Source organism: Chamaea fasciata, unplaced genomic scaffold (assembly GCF_029207755.1).
Source record: "Chamaea fasciata isolate MVZ Bird 193981 ecotype frontalis unplaced genomic scaffold, bChaFas1.0.hap1 SCAF_5, whole genome shotgun sequence".
Lineage (NCBI taxonomy): Eukaryota > Metazoa > Chordata > Aves > Passeriformes > Sylviidae > Chamaea > Chamaea fasciata.
The window spans coordinates 73,997,608-74,022,710 of NW_027094090.1; the positions used below are offsets into that span (position 1 = coordinate 73,997,608).

The 25,103-nt window shown below is 40.5% G+C and overlaps 1 protein-coding gene across 5 annotated transcripts in view; it reads right to left on the bottom strand.

Moving 5' to 3' along the window:
- The window catches only part of CALD1 (caldesmon 1), a 175,791-nt gene that overhangs the window by 78,644 nt on the left and 72,044 nt on the right, over window positions 1-25,103 (bottom strand). For 4 of the 5 annotated variants that reach the window (XM_066184480.1, XM_066184478.1, XM_066184476.1 and 1 more), the window contains one exon: window positions 8,205-8,316. In XM_066184480.1, coding sequence (XP_066040577.1) covers window positions 8,205-8,275 — 71 coding nt within the window. In that variant the 5' untranslated portion in view covers window positions 8,276-8,316. Of the gene's footprint in view, window positions 1-8,204; window positions 8,317-9,012; window positions 9,154-25,103 lie in introns of those variants that run through there. The other variant, XM_066184477.1, reaches the window with a different exon arrangement.

Consider the following 25,103-nt stretch of genomic DNA (forward strand, 5'->3'; position numbering starts at 1 on the left):
TGATCTTGAAGGTCTCTTCCAACTTACACATTCTGTGATTCTGTGATTTCTTGAGCTGTGTGCTGATGAATTAATTTGCCCAAGAAGCACAGCCACCTGATGACTCCCTTCATGCTATGTAAGACCTTGATCATGCAAGGACAATCTGCTGGCAAGAGGGATTTTCCTTGTTTAGCATAAACTAATAAGTAGGTTACGATGAGAGAAATAATGCCACTTAAAAACATTTGTCTTCAGTAATTAAAAACTTATTTAAAGGCACAAAGCCAAAAATGCAGAAGCTAATTGACCAAATGAGATGCTTCTTCAAGTTGAAGTCAGTTTGGGGTTTTATTTGTAAATCACATTTTTCCTCTCTGGTTCTTTGAACTGAGCTGCGAAGGGATGGCTTTGCCCGGGCTGCCAGCAATCTGATAGTGTTTACATAATACTGCTTATTCGTGTGTAAAACTTGTTAGCATTTGACTTCATTTAATCTATTATCCCTGCAAACCAACTGGCGTCAGCTTTTTAAAGGGAGGTCTCATCTTCTGATTATCTGGTTTAATTTCAGATATTAGATCATAAAGACTTTAATAAAATGCAAACTCACACTGAGAAGCAGATGCTCCTAGAAACACTCTGGCCAAATTTTTTTTCATGTCACTCCTTAAAGAGTCTTACAACCGGGCAATAACTGCAATTTCTCTCATGTCTAGTAACTTCTACCATTCTGATCCCAGAATGCCCTGAAGAATAGTGACATAATTAAGCAATAAGTTCAACAATGTTCTTGTTCTCTTAGAAGAAGGCATTTAAATGTAATAACTAAGAGATACCATTTCAAGTCTTCAAATTTGCAGTTTTCGAGGCTGCTGTTAGTTCTTCTGTCCAGACCCTTGAAACACACATATGCAGCCCACAGAATATGTTACTGCAGATTAATGTATCCAACATATTTGCCTGAAGAATATTCTTTAAAACTTTTCCTAAGACACAGGGATATTCAACCATCAGCTTCTTTGGTATGGGAACAGCACAGCATTGCCTTTGCTTTTCTTTAAACAAAATGAAATTTGCTGCTGAGCATCACTATTAAGTATAAGGTCTTATTTAGTGAAAAGAAGGGTTAATGTAGATTTTTCAGCCAAATCATTTGTAAGCATATGCAAATTTGTAAGCATAAGCAATTTGTGTGATGAGGTAAACATAATCCTATGGCATGAGAATGCTTTTTACAATGAATTAAATTAACTCTGCCACTTGCACTAGTTGTGGATATCAGGTACATGGAAAATGACTAAGCAGCTGAGAGCTCAATTACATACCTTTTGTCTAGGAAGAAATATAGAGATTTCCCTTCCTAAGAGTCTGCCAAAAGTAGACCAGGGACCAAGAGCAGAGCCTCTTTTATTCTGAGTCAGTTTAGAACAATGCCATGTGGAGTTAACAGAAGTTAAGCTACATACCATGCTGTGGAAGGCACAGGATATTTGAAGGCTCTGTGCCTTTCACAACCTTAGGTCAATGTTCACTTAACGTGGCCTTTTTGCATTTCAAGTATCTGAGGTTCTTTGTATGAGAAAATTCTGGTGGCAGATATGACTTACATTGTTTGAAGGTGCAATGACAGAGATGCAAGAGTGCTACAGTCTGCCCTGTCTTAATAGACTGCATACTGCCAATTTCCATCTAAGACACCAAATAGATGCAACTTTTCAACATATAGATGGCAGGAAAGCCACTAACACTTACTTGTATTATATCACTTACATTTCTTCAAACTCACAGTTTTCTTTGTGTGGTACCTATGTTTTGGTCTAATTCTGAAAATCTTGATAAAGTTCCATGTTATATTGCTTCTCACATGGTGCTCTTTTAAGCTGGCATGCTTGTCAGAATTATCAATAACAAGCACAAAAATCTGCGTCTCCATGCCTGTATTTATAAGATATTTAAATCAAATCCAGCTCATGAGGGACACCAATCCAGTTAAAGCTAATAAATTTACAGTAGAAAACAAAGGGCAGGTTTTCCATTGGCAGTAGGTACGTTACCTGATTACAGGATTGGAGGGGACTCTTTTCACTGAATAATTTCTAAAACTCCTTGGTGTTTCCAAGAGATGAAAGGTTTTGGCCAGCTGTCTGGGGTGCTCAATTGGAACTGTCCTCCTAAAAGCTTGGCTGGTGTAGTACACAGATTACAGAGTGATTTTAACATAATATCATCCATAATCTGAATTATCATATGAAATACTAAGGAGCTGATTTCCTTGTCTGCTTAGGAATTGCAGTGGGTTCAGCGCAGGGAAGTCTACACTCTGTATGTCTAGCTCTTTGGAAGAACAAAGCCGCTTTTATGAAACATTTCTCCATAATGACTTTAAAGAAAATGTAATCTGAAAAAAACCACAAAAATTAGCCGCTAAATTCTAACAAGCTTTCCATACATTTGGTTATTTCCTCCAGGGCATTTGAAATGCTACAATAGCAAAGATTTGTTTGGTATCCACTTCCACTTGAGAGCGACTGCAGTAGGGAAGGTTTTAATGAGCCACTGGGTCGTGCTTTTCTGCCTGGATTAAGAATGAATTCCAAAAGATTGTACAACAGAGATTCAGTGTGAAGGGCCAAACCCACCTCAACAACCCAAATATGTCCTGTCAGTCCTGGAATTTCAGGCAGCTGTGAAGACAGGTTAACCGCTGGAGCACTCTGTTTCAATTTGTTCTCAACTCTCATGCATCTCTAATCTTATTTATTCAGTGCCTTAATATTTAACTCATTTAACATGACAGAAAGCGTCATGTCTCAGCTCCAGCAAAAAGTGAGTATTTTACAGAAACACAAACAGAAATTCCCAAAATATTTTCTTCTTCAGGATATATGATGTTAATGGAGAGATAAATCCACTGCAGGTTTTTTTCTAGTAGCAAAAGGGGCTCAGAATAGACAGGAGCCCAGCCCTTAGGACGACAGAGGCTTAACTTGTGGGGAAACACAGTTCTGAAATAAAGCAGGAACTTTGGGAAATGACATGGAATACATATGCAGCCAGCTTCTCTTATGTTCAAACATGCACTCATTGAAGACTTGTATTAAGATCATACTCTCCTTTCTTTAACACAAACTTGAATTGGAGCATAGTCTTTGAAAACTCTTAATAAAAACATAACCAGATGCCTGAGAGCAAGAAAGGGGCAACTCCTAGTGTTTCTAGAAAAAGGAAACCAGAAAGGAATAATTTTTGTATAATTCCTGAACTCTCAACTCTGTTTAACATTTCTCACTAATGTACACCCCATACCAGGGATAACTCCACTGCAGGAATGAAAAACAGCTTCAGAAGTTATTTGTGGGTATTCAACATTGGTCTAACATGGACACATGCTTACCCTCACTGTCCTGGACAGGAGAAGGACATTTTTTACTTTCTGTGGGTGGCAAAGATGACACTTTCCTGCTCTCCAGAAGCATTAAGATGCTATGGAAACAAATGTGTCCAGTCTTAACCTCTCAAGAAGATAAGAAATGTGCTTCTCATTGTCCTGGAAAGATTCGTACCCTCCTGGTTTGACCTTCTAAACTTGGTGAATCAGCCCTTTGTATGCTACCAGAGCTACAACAGGCTCAACAGGAACACTAAAAAGGAAGTGAAATGTCTTTCTGGTTCTATACACACCTTCACGGAATCAAACTGAAATTCACTTGACTTCTTTTTCAGTTGTACCAAGTTGGGATGAACCATGTGTCTTGTTTCAGCAGAAGTTGCATTAAGCAATTTACTACCCCAGGAGACTTCTAGCCTCCTGCAGGCTGCTGCCATCCCTGACCAGCAGGGATTTTTTTTTTTTTTTTAAATAAAGAAATCTTTAACTAGTGCCTTCAGAAATTAATGCTGTCAGGAACCACAGAGCTTTGTGGCAGTGTTTTTCTCTATGTCCTACTCACACACCCTTTCTTAGAGTGAATTTATTAATATCTAATTGATCTAGATAACCCCTTCTTTTTGCCATATTTTCACAACAGAATGACCAACACCTCTCTTTCCCCATGATATGATCTGCAACCCCTTAGGGAAAGGCAGGATGCAGGGCAGAACTCTGGTTCAGATTCAAAGTTAAGCTTCAGCTGAATGGAGGCCAGTCTGACAATGATCCTAAGACAACCCTGAAATCTGCAGTAGTGATGATGTAACAGTGGAGCAAATTGGATCACCTTCATAGTCTAATTAAAAACAAGCAAACAAACAAACACAAAACAAAACACACCACTAAATACAAACAAAACAATAACAAGCACAAAGCAGAAGTGAAAATTCATTGCTGGTATAATGGCAAGTCAGCTACTTGTAAAATTGAGGTTTAAGTGCTAAACAGATTAACCTGAGAAATACTCTTTAGAGAGTTCAAGGGGTTTTTTTTTTGCTCTCAGTTATGCTGAAGTCAAGGAACTAGGCCCATTTTCATTTCAAGAAGTATTTCACCTCAGTTTTTCAGTGCAGCTGAAGAAGACTCAAGGGAACCAGCAAGACACTCAAGAGCACCATCCTACCAGATACACACAGACTCCACCCAGCTCCAGGCTAAATTCTTCCAGTGTCAGTTACAACATCAAAATGACAAAACCTGATGGTTTTGTTCAAGAGAACATCTTTTACTGCCTAGGAAGATGCACAAAGCAGCAGACAGTATTTGTTTTTTCCCTTGCTTAAAGAAGTCAGCCCCCTGTGCTCCAATTCCGCATGGGAATTTTCCTGTCAGTTCCATGCAGCTCACTTCTGTGACAGCCCTGACACTCCAGCACAGTGCCCTGTGGCTGGGAAGGGAAAACCTTCATCCAGCTCCATAAGGGCTGCCACTGCCTCATAAATCAACTGGCTGGAAAAACTCAGGTAGGGCTTAATCCAAAGGCCACTGAAATCAGCACAAAGCTTCCCACTGACTTCAGCCAGCTCCAGACTGGTACCTCAGCTTTATAAAACCACTGTCCCTCTGTCCCTGTGGAGCAGGACAAAGCCTCAGCTTTGCCACAGAGCAACTAAAGATGCAGCACATCCCATCACCCCAACAGCTGAAGGTTTTCCTTTTTTCCCTGACCTCACACCTGATCGGTATAAACCAGATGCAGAATGCTGCCAGACAGGCACAAGTTAACACTGCCATACTTTGTCCTGGGTTTCCCAGCCTGTGCCTGAAAAGCCTCCTTCCCCCCTGTGGTACCCGAGCTGCTGGGTCCCTGCCAGGCTGAGCACATGTAATAAATCTGACAGCCTAGGAGAAAGCTGGACAAAGTCCCATATGTCTGCTGTTGGAAACATGCCCCCTAGACAGGTCTGCAGTGCTGCTCCAAACACGTTGATAGGCCTCCAGAGATTCCAGACAAATATAAATAGTTTAAAAAAAAACAAAAAAAAAACAAACCACCAAACCTGGCTGGACAAAATTTCTGGGTGGGCGCAGTGAGCCTGTGTGGGGAATCCAGAATGTCTGGAATACCTTGAAATTGCAAGAACTTAAAATGCAAAAACCCCACTTTGTCTCTATGTTGGTGTCAATTTTTATCTGAGTTGCCACAGCATAAACTAATAGCTACAGCACATACCAGGGGCAAAAAGCAATGTTGGTCTTCAAAAGACAAAATGACTTCTCAGGATCAGTCCTAATCATATGAACTGAGAATGCCAGGGCTACACAGCACAACAAAATATAATTTCCAACAGATTCCTGGAAAATGGTAAAAAAAAAAAAAAAAAAAAAAAAAAAAAAAAAAAAAAAACCACAACACCAAAACACAAAGCCTAACACCAGACCTCAAGGACTGAATTTACACTAAGCTTCTCCAAAGATTAAATATCTGGACATCAGTGGCTCCAGCATCACAGACACTTGGGAATCTGACAGCACATGTATCCTCACCACTCCTAACACGGCCTCTGGCTCTAAGGCATGATAACATCAAGTCACTCTCTCTTGGGCACGTGGTGCAGGAGCCCATGCTGCTACATTTTCACCCCTCACTCTCTCTTGGGCACAGGCATCCAGCTAGATAAGATGGGCTTCTTATGTACATTTATCCCAGGAAACTGCAGAATGCCTCACTGCAACTGGCTGAGGTTCAAGCACTGCTGATGGACCTGGCTGCTCACATTTCTGGGTTTACTGCTCTACTCAGAGAAGCTTAAACAGTATTTGGGAGACCTGGCAAGCGTGCTACAGCCTACACAGACATCCATCTTGTCCATCTCACTTGCAGCCAGTGCTGGATTCCCCACAGCAAGGCTACAGCCCACTGATGGGAGGGCTGGGGAAATGGCCTCTGCTCAGAACGCATGGAGGAACTAATTTCCAACCTCCTCTAGGACTACACGACCCACTACATACATAAAACACCTGAAAGTGTTCAGAGGCAAGTCTGGCAAGCAGACTTCTGCAGTTTATGACATGTGAACATGTTGTGGTCATATTAAAGGCGAAGATGATCCCCAAATCCCTAAAAATCTGAATTCACCAAAACCAATGCAGCATCACATATTCATTTGTTAATAACTTTCCCAGTGCTGCTGTTCTTCCCTCTGTGTGAGCACTGCAATGGGGGCACACTAGCTCCTGCCCCACATTGCCCTTGCTGGGGCAGGATTTGGGAGGTCCCAGCTCCCAGAGTCACATCTCGACTTGAGAATCAGGCTCTGCTATTGTTAAGGCAAACCAAAAATAAAAAGGCCAGACTGAATTATTTTTAAGATCCTGATATTTTTAAAGCAGTCTTGTGACTTTTAAGGGGTCTGACTCATTGTACTTGAATGCTTGAAGCTGGCAGCAGCAAAGGGAGTACAGCAAGATTTAGTGTACAGTAATTTATTGTTGAAAGCCTTCAAATGTGTGGGAAAGGGCACAGAGCACATCTGCAGTGAACACGGAGAAAAAGGGACACAGGCCCAAGCCCTTCTCCTCTGGCCAGGCTGAGACTAAGCTACCCTCCTCCATGAAAGCACCACACTAAACCCAAACAAAGCCTCCCAGATGTGGAAAGCCCACTTCCCATTAGCAGAATGGGATAGCGTGACACCTTGGATTTCAGCTCCAGTGGTGGCAAGGGCAGAGCCCACTCTCCTCAACCCCTGGGGCTGTCCCTGCCTGCCCAAATCAGCCACACCACATGGCTCATGCCCAGGTCACCCCACAGCCTCTGCATGTTCTGCAAGAGCCTGGAGTCTTCAATGAGAAGTCAAGTGGCATTTTTCTACAGAAACTCCCAAACTACAGCCTCTAACATCCTCCACAGACCACCCAAGGCCTCTATTCCCAACAGACCCTAAGGTCTGGGGCTTTCCTTTAACAGCTTTACTTAAGGAAGAAGAAAGGAAAATGAAGTCCCTATTCAAAATTAAATACAAAAGTGAGAAAAAAAATGTGTTTAAACCTAGCTTTCATTCTTTTAAATCAGTGCAGTGTTAATAAACTAAATCACATCTTTTTATCACTGAAGACGTTACAGAAATAAATGGAGCCTTTCTCCCTGCTTACATCAGTGTTAATCATGAAATTTCATTAAAGTAAAGCAAACAGAACTGTACAGGTGTAAAATGGGTTTAGTTAATGAAATATCATTCCCAGAATTTTTCATGGCATTTCTTTCATAAATTGACATCATCATACCCACATAAAATTCTGCTCCCTTTTCACCAAAGTAAATCTGTAACAACTGACAGAAAAGGCTGTTCCTGTTGCCCACATAAAGTGGCTGTATTAATATAAAGCAACAGGCAGTAGAAACACAAAAGGAATCCACAGTAATGGCAAACAATTCACACATATGCTATACTGCATATAGCTAGTGTATCCCAGCTTTCAATGTATATCTTATAACTTTACCTTTAGTATATATATAAATATCTGGCAATCTCACAATCCCTTCTGCATAGCACTCACAGAACATCTAAGGATGAGCTTTTCTCTCTATGGTTTCATGTGGCCAAATTCCACCACCTCTGCTGTTTACATTTATCCATGTAGCAAAAACACTAGAAGCCAGACATTTACAGCAGTGTAAGGAAATCAGACAATACACACCCCTCACCTCTCCCACAACATTAGCTAAAGCTATTTTTTCTGGCACATATCAATAGCACAGGAACTCTTTGGAACTTAAGGCAGAAATTCTCATAGCCACTGCTAGTCAAAGGCAAGCCACCAGCACCATTTTCCAGATGCAGTGACTTACCTCTCTGCTTCCAGGCGCATTTCCTCACGCTTTTGCCTCCTGAGTTCTCTGCGGCGTTCAAAGTCATCCATGGTGGGTGTTCAAGTGTTCTAACCTCTGGAAGGATCCAAATCTAAAAGGGAGATGATCACTTAGATGAGAGTGAAAACACAAGGGATGCATTTAACCAACTGAGTCCATTTAGTTTTGTTTTGCTGTCTTAACTTCGCTGTAACTGTTTTCTTTTTCCATCAAAAAAACCTCAACTTCCTCAGTATTGTTGAGATAAACAAGATTAATGAAATATCTTGTAGGATAAACATAGTCCGTGCCTGAGTTTAGTTTCCTAGTTAAAATTAAATCAACATGCTTCAAGTAAGGACTGTATACATCTGCTAGCCGCAGACTAGCTATTTGTAACGTCACAGGTCTTTTCCACTAACAAAAGCAACAATTCAGCAGGATTTTTAACATTAAGCTTCCAGTTTTTTCACCGCAAGCAGTAAAAGCACTGCACAAGAGAGTTCTTATTTTCTTTAGTTGCACAGATAATTAAAAGTTCTGCAAAAGTTAGTCGGACTGTTCCCACCCCAACCTTCAGAAATGCAAAAAGAACAAGAAAGTGAAGAGAAAATAAGAAAAGTAAGAAAAGGAAAAGGGAAAAGAGGGAGGGAAAAGAAAAAAAGGAATTAAAACACCCAAGAAAAATAAGCCACTTGTTTTAAATACCATCCAAGGGAAGTCAAACTATGTACAAATCCTGCTCAAAGAACAAAAAGTAGCAATATTTTTTTTGTAGTTTAATCCGTGCATTTTGCCCGTGCCCTACCTTCTTCTTTATGATTTAGTCCATGAAGTATTTTCCCCTTTACAGCTCTTCATATACAAAGCCTTTCCAGCCTCGGTTTATATTCCATCAAGCCGACTATTACAGAATTCCCCTGCAGCCCCCAAACCAAAAATGACTACCAGAAAAGGGAAAGCTGTTCTCTTTTTGTCCCTGCTTTGTTTACAGAGCTGTCAGTGGTTAGTTAAACTCTGCCTGGAATCTGGCATTTAAGGCCTGCTCTAAGATTGCTTCCTGTGCAGGGCTGGAGGCCTCAGCTTCCTCTGCAATCCCAGCCCTGGCGCAGCACTCCGTGGATTTCCACCCCCTCAAAAAAAAAGCCACTTTTCCCAGCCCATCAATCCTCTGGAAAAGCCACTGAGCTAAAAACTTCCAAAGGTGTCTCTCAGGACCTGAAGGGCAACCAAGCCAAGGAGCGTTTGGGCATTATTTGAAGAGCTCTGTTTTGCAGATGGACCTCTGTCTTCTTTATACTTCCCCCATAAAATCACTGGCACCAGCAAAGCTTTGCACAGCTTCAGGGAACTCGTGGCTTTTTCTGCCCCCTTTTTTGGATTAAAACACTGCTGAGGGCAGGGGTTTTGTGAAGGTTATTTTATTAGTTTACTTTCCCTGGGAGTATTTTTCATTCTGATTTGTTCCCAGATGGGGGAGGGGTTAAATTTTTGTTGTTGTTGATGTGATTTTCCTCGCATTTGTCTAGGGTTGTTCTGTGGAGATTCTAAGGAAATGTTAATTTTGCAAATCTGATAGAGACACTACAATTGCTGCTGCTTACCTTTTTTTTTTTTTTTCTTTTTTTTTTTAAATTCAGTTAGACCACATATCTAAAAAGCAAGTTGTAGCAAGATTTTTTTGCTAATCTTGTGTTTATCCTTAGCACTGGTACTCCTTGAAGAACCCAGAAGAGCAAATCATCCGTTTTCTCCTAAGAAGTATTTCCATCTCAGTCCACACATGCAGCTAAACCTGGCCCCAGTTTGTTTGCTGGAGGACCTGTGAGTTGAAGGGTTGATATGGTTCCCCCTGGCTGGGAGACAAGGATCAAAGGAGGAATGGCACACTACAGAACAAGTTCAAAGCAGCACGCTGGGTTTGTGTGCAATGACAGTGTCCTCAGGAGCTAAGACTGTACCAGGAAGCAGCATTTATGGAGCACAGTCACCATCAGGGATTTAAACAAAGAGTTAGAATGACAACTCACATGCTAGAAGGAAGAATCCCAAAGTTTTTTCCTGCTTTACCTCCCCGAAGCTTTGATATCTGATTTATGTGCACCTTTATTGCCTCCTACCCAGCCAGGCACATCCCTCTTTCCACCTCTCAAGGCACACCCTTTCCTTCTGGGCTGCTCGAGGCTCTGTGCTCCAACATTACCCCCATGTCCTCTCCAAATGTCCCAGCCCCTTTCTGCATGGTCCTCAGCAACACCTCTCATCTTCAACAGCTCAAGCTCTTCCTCACGAGGAAGTCTGAGGAGGATAATAACAACAAACCAGAACTATTTCTGTTCTTCCTGCTCTCTTTTCCTTCCCAGGAACACTGGGGAGATTGCCCAGCAGTAATAAGGAGTTCCCTGATGCAGCAAATTTTCCCCATCCTCAGGGTACTTTTCTGTGGTGCAGTGAAGATGAGATGAATAGATGCCTTGGGAAGATAACAAGGATTTGTTCCAGTGCAGTGTCTCCTCTCAAAGGACTGAGGTACAGCCACTGCATGACATTCAGAAGGCCCGCAATCCAAATCGCTCCTTCAAAAATCAGGAAGCCACTTTGGGAAATGGAGCTCAGGGTGAACACTTTGACCTTTAGCTAGCAAAACCATACTACTGCAAGAAAAGGAGTCATCAGCCAGAAGGTTCACTTGAAGAAGTCTACTATTCAGTGCTGTTCACTATCTCCCCAAAAATGACAAGCTGTCTTTCATCCTCTGAGAACCACTAGACAATAACATCAGTCTATCTAAAAATTCTTCCCATTTCCACAAAAATATGTAATATATATAATACAATGAACATTTTTTATACATAGCAAAAAATCTCAGATTCTCAGAAAACTCAAAAATTGCTTTACTTATTGATGCAGGTACCAATTATTAGAAGTGTTTTCTACAAGCCATTTTTTGCAGTGTGCACATTTTAACACTTCTTTTGTTAAGATTAAAAGTGTTCATGAGTAAAAACGTCCTGGGAAAAAAATGTAACACTCCACCCAGCTCCATTCCAGGGCCTACCTTCAAGGCCACTCATGAAAGTGTCTCTCTCTGTGTGACCTTCCAAGGTGTGCAAAGACATTTTATTTTTCTAGTCTTTGATTGTACCTTTATTTTCCTATAACACTTAATTTTATAAGTTGGTGTCAAACCAAATAAGTTTCCTTTTCTGAAAAGAGGAAAACTATCCCAAGAAAACTGTTTTTAAAAGCAATGTTTCATTCAACCTCAGAAAGCAAAATTCCCTAGTTTTATTTTAAATTTTGGGGTTTCAAATTAAAAAGGAAGATATTTTGATACCTCAATTAATTTTTTTTTCCGAATTACTTCCAGGTATGTTTTTCATTTAATTCACCCAGAAGACATCAATAAATTTTAAAGAAGCATAAATGTACATATATATTTATCAAATAGATGTAGAAGTCTGAAATTATTTGACCAGTTCTACTCCCCTGGTACCCACACCTATGTGCAAATTACTGGAACATGGGCTACTTCTACAGTGTGAAAAGGTCCAACACTTACCATCTTGTTGTTTCTACTTCAAAACCGTTCAAGACCCTCAGCATCTTTTCAGCTTTTACACCACTGAAATAATGTGAAGTAAACTTGGGGGAGGATTTCCTACCACCAGGTTCAAAAGAGTGACCCGTGGAAGAATTGAGCTACAGGGCACCATTGCTTGAATCAGAATCACAGCAAAGAATGTGCCCTGAAAATATCTCTCCCCAATAAAACCTTTCATTTCCAAAGCAATACTAGTCCCTCCCTCCCTCCCTGCCCTTCACATAATGCCTTAGATCTTCAGCTAAGGTTTATTGCTAAAATTTGTTGAGTTTTTCATTGTCTTGCTAAAAAGTACTTTCTTCAAGGACAGCCACATTTAATCCCTCCCAGAACAAAGCACACACTTGCAAATTCCCCTCCCCTTTATGTCTCATCCCATGAGAGACTTTGAAAATTCTGTCTGCTTTCTTTGAGCTTTCCTGAAGGTAGAAAATCAGAGGAAGGCACAGAGTAATTGCAAATATGTGACAAAATATTTTAATAGTGCTTGGTGGGAATACGCTTTTTGAAAGCAAACAATAAATTGGCTGAGTGGAAATACACACACAACCATGTAATTGTATAATCCAGTATGGAGAGCAAAATAATCTCTTGCTCTGGCTCAGATTTAAAACTGCCCTCACCGTTTTCCCACCATAGGTTTTGGAGACAGCGCAGCCTCCAGGGGGCCTTAAAAACAGATGAGCCAGTCTAGCAGCAGGCAAAATGCAAATTACTACTCAGGTCTTTGAACAGAAATGTCTTTCAAGACCTCCCAGTCACCTTTCCATTACACTGCATGAGCTGCCAGACTGCAACTGAGCTTCTGCACCAGCTTCAACCTGTTTGAGCCAAGAAACTTCAAACCAAAGCATTATTCCCTGATATAGCACAGCCATGTATTGCATGAGGCTCTGTGCTGGCCATGCCTGGTGACAAGCACATTCCATCTTACTTCCCTCTTAGCACAACAACAAATTTCCTCATCCACCCGAAGGGAAGCAAGGAGATTTGGCCTAAGTTTCTTTGTAACAAGAGAAATCCTCTGCTGAATTTCCCATCGTATCTGCATGCTGCGCCTCAGGTGTGTCCACTGCCTTTCTGAGCCCAACAAGCCTCTCAGGCTGGTGAATAAAGTGGGATACCAGCACACGCCCATCCTGCACTACCCCAGAATCCCAGTTCTGCAGGAGCTGGTGGAAATTTCAGGACCCTTCCAAGTCCAGCTACACAGAGGTTTCCCACATGCTTGCAACTAAACATTTGATTGTCCTCTGACCTGTCGTCACTGAAAGGCCAGGTAGTGACAGAAGATCTGAGTTATTGCCCACTTTATTTTTCTTAATACTGCCACCAAAAGCATCAAATTTCTCATTAATTTCTGACTCAAGCCAAGACTGTGTGCAGCTTTGTGACTTGTACCCTTTAAACCAAGTGTCCCATTTTCCAACTTGTGTCCACCTCAGGTGGCTCAAAGCCCTGGTGTCAAAGCATGGACCCTTCAAATGTCAGCAAAGGATATTTTACATTAGCTGGCTAAATGCCATGACATCTACAGTATCCCTAAGACTACCATTGCCCTTTCTTTCTACCTCCTTCACCTAAGAAGTGAAAATATAACCTCTTCATTGCCCCTTTTGAAGGTAAAAGCAACTCAGTAAGCAACACTCATTGTCTAAATGTGACTTGTTTAATCTGGCACCCGTGAATTGCAGGTATGACAAGCATTCTACTGCAATATCTGGGAGAATTAGAGCTCCTTAATCTATCTTCAGTCAAAACAAATAAACGTGTTTTTTATTAAAATCTGTCAGAAAACATTTGGAAATTATTTTCATTGCTCCTCTATTAATTCTGCTTTAGAAGCATTCAATACCACTCAGGTCTTTCAGAAACAGGCATGACTCCATTGAAACCAAAAGGTGGAGTTCACAGGACTGATTTCTCCTTTGTCACACCTCATGCATGCTCCTTCTTTAGTCCAAAATGTTAGATATCACTGGAATCATGTATTAGCAACAGTAAGGCTCCATAAATTCATTTTCAATATTCCTTTCATAAAAAACCACATCTGCAATTGTTTCTGTAAACTTGGCCAAATATTCCTGTTGACTGCAGAAAATAAACTCTTGTACATACACATATATACACAAATACACACAAACCCGTATCAAGCAGCTTTATTTCTTCCCAAACAGAATAGCTCATTTGGGACTTGAGGCAAAATAAATATACTGGGTCTCATGTACACAGTTTTGTTCCAATGTAGCTGCTCTTTGTTTCATCCAACCATGCTTCTTAGGACTTCCAAGGGAAATTAATCAATGGCATACCAACCTTAGCATAAGAAAATCAAACTTTGGTGCTTTCTTAAAGTCCTAGTTTCGGTCCTTCGAACATTTTAATTCCAACTACATGTGTATTTCCAAACAACTGACTTTATGAGAAGAAGGCAGAGAATTACAAAGAATTTCAACAAGGAAATCAAGCCCCCCATCTGTTAAAATCTCTGCTTTTGGTACAAAGTACATTTTCCATCTCGTCTTTCATGGAAGTGAAAAAAGCTGATGTACATTGGTGGGGCATTTGCAAACCTGATGAATATATTTGTGAACAATTCTGTGGCATCCTGAGCAAAAATATGCAGTGATTACATGGAATAGAGATTCCCAGCTGGTGCTTTGCAATCTACTGACAGCCCACAGGACCAGGCCATAGTCCAGGCCCTCAACTGCAGTAGGTGCTGAACAGGTTTCACCCACCCTGCCTCCAGCACAGGTTCCCAAAGTGTTCATTACAAATGCTCTTGAAGATGCCAAGCCCTCCGACAGCTCCTGCTGCTGCAGAACCACATGAAAACGTTGACATGGAGTTTTTATAGGACTTTGTTCCTGCCAGAGTCCACTCCTTGGGTTGATGCCTTATTGGGGCTACCTAAAACAGGCTAGACAGAGTTAAGGGAATAAAAGGCAGTTATATTTATTGAAGGGCCTTCAGATACACTTAGGGCAGACAAAGCCTAGCCAGGGGCTACACCCAAAATTGGACAATGGGTCACAGGTTTTCACACTTTTGTAAATTTGGTCCATTTGCATTTTGTGGGTTAATCTTCCAATTACAGCTTCAGGTAATTAAGTAATTTACCCCAAGTTTGCTCCCCCAACTCACTTTTGTTTACATTTCTCAGGGCCTGAGACAGCGAGGTGTCCTTGACCCCCAGGCCTGGAGAGGAATTGTTGTGTCTGACCAAAATGGGAAAGCAGCAGCTAACACTCTACATGGAGTTTAGAATTATACACTACTAAAGAACTGCAGGATTACAAATATAGGAAAAATATAAAAGCTAAAATCTTAAGGCTTCAGGGTCTGCAACTCAAAGATCCATGGCTGGTCCATTTCTTGCATCCAGGATCTGATCCAGCACTGGGGCAGGAGCGCTGCAGAGCTGCACTTCCCCAGAGGTGTCAGCAAGCATTGGTGCGGCTGCTGCAGAAGGAGCTCTCATCTCAGAGTAACTCAGTTGCAGTGGAAAGTCCCCATTTATCTTTACTCCCTTAGGCAGGCTGACTGCCATTTCCACTCCTCCTACTTCCTTCCTCTCCTTTCCTCCACTGCACATTGACTTAAGGACCAGGCAGAGCTTTCTCTTGACACTTGGATTTGCATGTACTGGTCCCACTCCTGATCTCTGACATTTGTCTATCATTTCCCCTTAGGAGACAAAAGAAGAAAAAAGACATAGCTGGAAGCTGCTGGCACAGCCACTGGTTCTCATGGTAGAAGGATCGACCCTTGACTCTCTCCTTCAAGTGTCCTCTGAAGCATTTCAAATATGTTGTCCCCAAAGATCAGAAGATACTGAAATATTATTCATGTACAAACTAGAGTTGAAATCTTGGTCCTGTTGGAATCTTTGGCACACTTCCCAGAGACTTCAATCAGGGCTGGATTCCACCCTCACAGGCCAGATTCATCTAAAACACACAATGAAAGTCCAATGGGCATACCTTGCATGCCAGAAACTGGTAATTTCTGTAATTTCAGATTTTGCCAATATAGGCTGCTTCATCCTCTTGTACCTTTGTGCACACACATACAAAGGCAGAATTGCTTTTATTCTTGCAATCCTTACTTGTGTGAAATGAGTTATTTTTACATGTACCAGGATCACTGAGGAAAGACTTAGCCTTTGCTGTAGTTACAAAGTGCAGTAAAAGCTTCATTGCCTTTTACAAATGTTTAACCATAAGCAAGAAAACCCCAGGTAATGACAACAAGGCAAAACACACAGAAACAGAAGGGATTTTGTAGCCCACAAAACCATTTGTAAAAGTACTTAATCCCCAGATGAGGTCTGAGTTGTGTTCCCTTTTTCCTGCAATCAAACACTGGGAAGCAAGCTCATGAGCTGTCATTCACCAGTTACCCTCGCCTTTTATCTGCTTCTAACAGCAGCTACTCTTCCAGCCAGGAGCTCTTTGTTCTTAGTAATAGGAAAGAACAACTAACTCAGATGACCAAGACATATTAAAGAGGAGAATGCACTTCTTGCCCTGTTAAACGACAATGCCAATTTCCCACTGTTTTCTGTTAAAAAATAAAAACAGAGAATGGAAAAGAGTGAGTATCACACAGGCAGAAGCAGCTGCACAACTGTGGAAAAGCTTCACCAATACACTTTCTGAATGTATTTGTTTCCAAGCAGGTTTCACAAATGTTTTAGCACTCTATTTACACACTTTCCCTGTATCTCTCAGGTCTTGAATTAAAAGGCTAAAGCAATGCCATTTAAAAAAATGAAATGTTTGAGCAAATCTTAAGGTAAGGTTCCAACAGCAATATTCACTCAGCCAGGCTTCAAACTCCACATGTTTTCTGGAACGTGTTTCAAAATTCAAAATCATGATACATTAAGCTACATATTCAGTCATAAAATAGTAATAGATAATAATACGAAGACAGAATGCAGTCAGCTTACTGTGGCTTCAGATTTGTGTTTTCAATCCTTTTCCTTACCTAAACCTAAAATATGCAGCTCTAGCATCCAGCTCTGCCTAGTGCTGAACATCATAAACTAATGAGAGTTGGGAGAGGTCTCTGTTGCTTGCTCTATTGAGCCAACACCATGCAACAATTTTAGAGATCATCCCTGAATTTTTAAAGAAAAAAGAAATATGACCAAAAAACCCCAACGCACCTAAATTTCTCTAGTTTGCTGATGTTACTAGTTTTGCCCTAAGAGACACTGAGTATTTTGAATCCAACTAGTTCCTTGGAAGAAATGAATGATAAATTTTCAAGGTGTTGCCAGTTGCTTTAAAACTTTAACTCATGTTTCCTCCTAATATCTTTATACTTACACCAAAACAAGACATGTCACCATGCTAGATCCCTTGCAGCTGAAAGGCCAGGTATTCAACAGCAGAACGTTATGGAAATCTGTGGAATTCCACTTGGAATGACCCAGCTGCAGAAATTTCTGCTGGGATTTCCAAGCTCACAATTCTGGTCACCTTTAAAAATGAAACCCAGATTGTTTCCGGCCAAGTAGGTCTATCAATTTATCTCTAATGAGTAGAATTCCATGTCCTTTTGGTTGAAAGCTGAAGTAGGAGTCAGTTAGTCCTGGCTTTAAAGAGGGAAAGCAGGGCAGAAAAAACACAAAGCCCTTCAACATGACCATTCGAACAGGGTATCACAAAATAGATGTATGTGCCCCAAAGCCTACATCATACCCCACTATAGGCTGAGTTCAGCTGAAAACAAGGAAACACACAACGTCACCAAACCAGAAGACCCAACAGCAGTGAGGCTTTGGCCTGGCTCGGAGTCCAATAAACAAGACAGTTTGCTTTGTATCAATGTGACAAAAGAAAGTTACACTTGAGCACTGCATAAAGCAAATAATTTTTAAATTGTTTCATTTATTTAGAAACAGTGTGTCAGATATCTGTGTGGTCCAGGGGAAAAAAAAATACTATCAAAGAAATACATGGGGAAAAAATAATTTCTGTCCAAAATGTTACCTACTACCATTCCCTAAATGGTAGAGTCCATAAGGATGCAAAACTCCCATGGGCTCTCCTCCAGTCTCCCTTGTTGCCATGCAATTCCACCCAGCTCAGACTGAGAGACAGAGCACACATGACTGGTCACAGTATAAGTTCTGGGCACCAGAGGCACATGAAGCCCCTCTTTCACAGCCACAGGGTGCAGTTGGATGTGTGCAGAGAAGAATCAAATCAAAGTCCCAGGTGATAACACTTGCAAACCCGGAGGATTCTTACAATCCTTACCCTAGATTAAAAATAAAAACAAAAAACACCAAAAAAACCCCACCACCACATCAACCTGAAAATAGCTTGGACCCTTAAGGAGAGCAAAGAAAATAAAAGCCATATCTGAAAATCATAAATAAACAGACAGATTTTTCAATGTTTACCTGAAGCAAATAAAATCTTTATTATTTATTGCAAATGCTGACAAGTGTCACTTCAGATCCTGTTAAAAGAGTCCCTAAACATAAAAGACAGGTTCCTCTCTAGTTAAATCCTTTCTCCCTTGTCTTTCCACTGCTGAAAGTAATTGAAAACAGAAGACATGCCTCATGGTGTGGCCTAAATTTTCAGGAACAGAAAGTGTAAATGTAATTATATACATCACACTGCACATCAAGTTCACTCTCAGTTGCACCCATCTACCTTCACACAAAGCCAATTAAAATCCAAAAGCATCAGCATTTAGAGTCATATAAAATAGATGCAAACTACACCCTAGAGAACCTGTTAGGCGATAACACTTGCAAGACACCCCTAATAAAATCCACATAAAGATAACACAAGTTTTCTTAGCCGGGAAGTGCTGCAAAAGACACAAATTCATAATGTGCAAACTCATAATGTTACTTCAAAGAAAATGGTGTCACAAACAACATTATAAAAACACTGCCCAAAGCACAGTGTAGTATAGGGAATACCTGTGATTTCAAAGTCTGGAGGATGTGCACATACTTCAAAGAGGGCACACACAGCGAACAGATCTGAGTCTTTACTATCTTTGCTACTGCCTAAAGTCCACGTTGCTCTGGTATTTATATTAAAAAGGAGACAGAAATATCTTTGGAAATGACTAAGCAGTTTCTTGATTTCTATTAAGTACCAAAAAGCAGCCTTGCCAATTTATCCATATTTAAGTTTCTATAACTTAATATAAACTCACTTCCAAGAACTACATAGGTCTTCTTAAAGTATGTGCAGCAAGAAGTCAATGCTGTGCCAGCTGGCAGATTAAACAAGCCATTAAATAGGCTCCTACCGAATTTAAAGGATTGTTTTTCATCTTTTCCCTCTCTTCTCCTCCACATCCCAATGTATTATTTAGGGAATATTTTCCAGTACCGGGAGAAAAAGTAAAAGAAATGCCCTTGGCACATAATGAGTTTTTCCTCCAATGTGGTCTCCCACTGCATTTGGAATTTATTCCATTACTGTATGGCTTGCAATGGTCCCAAAATACCTCTGACTACGTGAAAAGATGGGGAAAATGTGTTTGAGGTAGGTCTGATTCTTTATTTGAGAGCAGAGCCAGCCTGGGTTGATGATTTCACTCAGACCATCACTATCCCCATGTGCCATCTCATAGCCCACATCCTGCAGCCCCTTGAGCAGGAGATCAGCACTGCTCCCTACACATCATAGCTGAGAAGGGTAGAGTCTACCAGGATTAAGGACAAGGCCACCAGCCTGTCCTTAGGCTGGCAGAGACGCTCATTTCTCTGCAGTCCCTGCAGGAATTCAGTGATGAGAATTAAAAAACAACACTGGTAAAACCCTAGGCCTTCATAGAACAGAGGTCTTCAGCATTTCATTTTTCCTTCAGAGGTTCAATCCTAAAGTTATCTGAACTTCAGGATCTAGCAGGATTCAGAGGGTCAATGAGTCTAGAAGATACACAGATGTTTAAACCAGCCCTGGCGTCATCTACCAAGAAAACAAAAAAGTTAAGTAACATTATTTCAGATAAAAATGCCCATATTAAAGTTTTCCAGATAAAACATTCAAAAAGTCCAAGTTGTATCTGTGGCCATTTCAGGCTGACTGGAACTACAGGCAACTGAACAAGCAGGAGTGGTTTCTGAAACGCCTGGAAAATAATTTCAGAAAAATTGAAATTTTTAGGCCTCTCCATATTTCAATTTAAAAAAAAAAATAGTAAGAAATTTGTAGTAAAAGTTCGTTCAGTCCCATAAACTCACTACTGAACAAGAAAACCAAGAAGACCTTAAAACCAAGTACAAGCACACAGGCAGAGGCTGAGCCAGCACTGGAACTTGTCCATGGCTTGGAGCATCTCCTTTCCCAGGGACAAGAAGCCCCTCCAGACTGGTCCCACAAGGACAGGGGACCCCTTTGCTTCCAGCCAGACCTCGAGATCATCTTGTCCCATGCAACAACTTCAGAATTTGGCTCAAGGAGGGTGTGATTCGCCAGAATTGTTCTGGGGGTCACAAACGTTCGTGCTCCCTTCTTGAGGGGTAGTTCAGTTATTAATTGCAAAACCTGAAGTGTAAAAACTTGTGTTTTGCCTGTATTCTTTGTTTCTAATCCCCAGTATCCATAAGGGGACTCCCTTACTTGGCTAGCAGTCGGGATTCATTAGAGCTTTTATGATGATTCTTTCTGTTGTGCAGATATATGATGAGTCTCAGATGTTTAAATAGCATATAACAGTGCTCCATTGACCTTGCTGAGTACAGTTGGAGGGGGAAAAAGGTAATTTTCCTCAAAGAAATGTAAAAATGTGTCTCCACTATAGCACAGATGCAAAGGATAAAGAAACTCCAGAGGGATTAAAATATTTTAGATTAATTTGGAAGAAGGCCACATTGTGTAAAGCCTGGTTAGTTTGGGCCTTTCCAATTCCACGCCATATAAACAAACCCATTTAAACTGCATTTGTTAGAAGGAATGTTTTAGGAAAAAAAAAATCCCCCAAAGCAGTTGTAACTCAAATGACCTCCAGTTCTGTATTCTCTCCTTACTGCCTAAAGAACAAACATATGTATAACATATTCTAGCCAGAGTTTCTGCAGTTGCTGCATGATTCATACTGCTTGAAAATTAAATCATTTAAGTAAAGGGATTCTGGCTCCCTCAAGCAAGGTTTTAAAACTGAAGCAAGGTTAGTTTTGGAGCCAACTTCCATACTTTGAACAAGACCTTTGCTTATAGATTTTTGCTTTGGGCTGGGTGGAAGAAATTAAAAGATGAAAAGTTAATTGCAAGCAAGAGAAGGAAAGAAAGAGAAAAAGGGGGGAAAGAAAAGAACCTGTAAGATCAATCCAACTATATAAGAATGAATCTAATGTCGAGTGTGTCACTGACTGGCAGAAGAAAGTCCTTAAATGTTTACTCACTTTCAAGGTCAAATTTTGCCCATCTTACTCCTACAGAATTGAGTTTTTGCTTGTACAGTCTTCCAAAGGGAAAAATCAGAGCATGATTCTAAATAACCATAACAAATAAAGATCTGCTGACCCTCACAAATCAATCAAGTTGTGACAGAAATGAATGTGACAGTAGCAGTGCACCAGCCAGAGGGGTAACAAAATCAAACACACACACCTGAGTCATTTTGCATGACTTGCATCCGCAAAACAGTGGGAACTTTAAAATAAAGGGATTTTCCTTATCATCAACCATAAATCCCAGAGTAACCCAACTTTAGGAATAACCCATCTGCCATGTGGATAAAGGTGCTTCTCCAGAAGCCCTAGGTCTCCTTGTGTTGTTGAAATGGTACCCAACTACCTGACTGTAACTCAGTCACTGCACAAATTCCTCACCCCAGAGGATGGGAGGCAGCTGCCACATCTGACTACAGAATGCTGCCAGCCCTTTCCCAAACACCCAAAATAACCAGTATCATTTCAACGCTGAATGTCAGCATCTTGGAGAGGAATGTAGCAACTTGACTGAAGTTCACAACAATACAACTCAATAGTTTGGAACTCAAAATGTCGGGATAAAACATTGTTTTCATTAAAAGGAATGCATTTTCAGTTAATAAAAAGATTCATTTAAATTCTGAGATTTGAGGGCTAGCATCCCTTCTCATATCTTGCATCATGGCCATAAAACTCAACTTTATGGGATGATGGCTTCTGCAGCTATCACACATTTGATAGCAGATAATTTTCTTGCTAAAATGCTACCTGATTAGGTTCTCCATGTTATTTTTCCTCTTGGTTGTTTCTTCACATTTGTGATTAACACATTTCTCTAGCATCTCACACACATTTTCACTTCGACTACATGTGCAGCCAGTCCTGTGCTCCCACACTCAGCCTGCTTGCATGGATGCAAGGGATGCATTAAGCTCTCCTTGGAGATACTCCAGGTTTGCAGGGATATAACCATAAGGAGAAAGCTGGCTAAGGGAACTTTTATATCAACAAAAAAAATCAATACAGAATGTGGAACTCCTTGTGGTTGGGTTTTGTTCTTCAAATGTCATGTATGGACTTTTGTTTGTTGACATACCACTCTGCACTTTCATGAAAACAAGATGTTCTCTTGTCACTTAGACTATCATGGTAAGACATTTTAAATAAATACTTCACATAATTTCAGAAACAGATGTTAGACAGTAAAATTGGATGTTTGCAATTGAAATGACCAAGTCCTATTTAGCAGTGCTTGGAATTTTCTATTTTATGCTTCATATTATCACCAGCAGTGCATGAAAACTCAACAGCTATTACATCCTCTACTTTTCTTTTGAAATGTATTTACCTTTAAGATTTACTCCAAGAAGTTTACAAGATGAAGTGAATATTTTTCAACACACTTAACTCTGCCTTTTCACTCACATGCCTGCTACAATTCTACATTCATGCATTTTTTACTTTCTGCATCTTCAGTAAGACGTGGGTTTGCTTGCTCTACCATCTCTCACAGTGGCTAAGAAAGTGTAAAAGACACTCAGCCAAAATTTTGCTTCTCCAGGCAGTTCTAGCCTCAATGTTGCACCTTGTAGTACTCCTAGTTAAGTATTTGCGTACTAATAACATAACTCCATTGTTGATATTACCCCTTCCCTGACTGATTCAAATGAAATATATCTGGCACTTGTAGTAATAAATTTTGAAAACTTACTGGCTCTTAGTCCAGTGGCAGAAGTAAGAATAATTTGATTTCTTCATAAATCCCATTGTTTCAGTTTATTTATGTGCTATAGCAATTTTCTGTTGCCTGAGTTAGCCAGGGTTAGTGTGGTGTTAGGGTCAGAGATACAGAACAGAGACACAGATGTACAGTGACATCTCTGTGCTCACTGTTACTTTTTTAGAGATTACATAGATTTTTTTATGCAATAAAATGCCCTGAAAATTCCAGTAAGAAAAAAAATTGAGAGAACAATTAATAAAAATACCTAATTCAATTAAACTTTTACGTTGAGATTCATAGACTTTTCTCAGGTTTTGTCGTTCAGAATTTGCTTTGTACTCATAAGGAAAACAGCACTCAGATTATCCTCACTTTTAACACAAGGGAAAAACATGACAGAGATTTGTCTCTCAGTGATAAAACTAGCAAAAATAGCACACTTACAATAACCCTGACTTTGAAAAACATCAGTAAAAAGCCCCTTGAGCTCCATGAACATGTTACAGACTGCACATGTCACTTAACTACGGACTACGATTTTTTTATTGCCTGAGGCTCCCACATTTAACAAAGGGAAACACTGCTTTAAACAAAAGATGCTATTCTAGTTATGTGCCCTTTAACCCTGTCAGAGAAACAGCTGGTATCATAAAGTCACAGCTAATTTGTATCATGTCTGCACTAACAGTCAGATTAAGATTGCATCAAACTTTCAAAGTTGGGCTTAATATCAGTTGATGGATGACAGCTTTTCTTGCCTCCCCCCTCCTCAAAACATATTTAAACGTTGCCTCCCGCATAGAAAAGCCCCCCAATATTCAAAATACAGAGGTTTTTAGCATGTCCACATAACCAAAATACATGTTAAATATAAATTGTTAAAACTAGCAAATTAAAAAAATCCTAAAGAAGGGTGAGAATACTATACCAGCAGTTCTGAAGTGCAGTGACAAACAAATAGTGCTTTAAGACAGACATGTGGGTACCAAGTGTAATGGAAAAGAATTTTCTCCTAAAAAGAAGAGCAGAAAAAATACCCTGCCTCAGGTAATCTTGTGAAGTTTGGGGTATCTGTTCTCCTGAAAAAATTCCAGTCTGGCTCTAGCGACTGTAAGCATTTCTTCAAGGTCAGCAGTCAACAATTCAGGGAAGACCAATTTCACCTTTTTTTTAGGGGACCTGTTTCTCATTTAAGCTATTAAATGTCATCTACTTTCATTTTAAGACCCCTGTAGCAGAATGCCTTAACTCTAGTGAAAGTGAGAGTCAGGCCAGTTCCAAACCCACAGAGTTCATGTGAGAAAAACTTGCAAAAAAATCAGGCTCTTGTTGGAAAACAGGCACGGGAAACTTCCAGAGATTGGGAGTTCAAGCTCAGTTCATATCAACATCTGAAAATGCTGGTGTGCTTCTGAGGCTACCCCACCACAACACCTGAGCACACAACATGAGCTGGAGACAAGACACTCTTTTAAAACTTCAGCTGCTTCTCACTTCCACATTATATAGAAATATTGGGCCAAAGCTCTTGCATAGCATGATCTGAAAGCATCACCAAAGCGTAGGCAAGGAAAATCTGTGTAATGCTGCACAGTGTAATCTTTATCAGGGTCCGAATAATTGGCACCATATATCAGAGAGAGATTGGTCTGCTCTGTGAAGTTACACCAAGCAAACGATGGCCCTGGGAAGTTCAAAGCAGCAGCAACAGAAATGCAGTTTTAAAATGTCAGGAGAGCTTATTGTGATGGAGCTGAGAAAGAGCAGGTGTCAATGAAGACTGAAGAATAGCTCCCAGCCTATCTTTCCCCCAGCACATACATTTCCTGACTTAGGAGGACAATATTGCACGGAGGACAAAGACACAGCTTCTGGAATGTCCAAGCTGTGCTTGCCACTGCCTTCTGATGGACTCCCTACCAGTGAGCAGGGCCAAAGTGCAGCATGTCCCTGCCACCTCCTCTCCAGTGAGCTCTGTCTGATCCCTACCCACTGAGAAGATGCAAATAATCAACTCCCTTCACAGCAGTGATTCTGCCCTTACATATGATCTTTCTGCTTGTTCAGATTTTTTTAAATATTTTTTTTTCATATGTTCTTAAACCACTGTCTGACAAGGCATATTTTATCAGAGGCAGATTTCTCTTC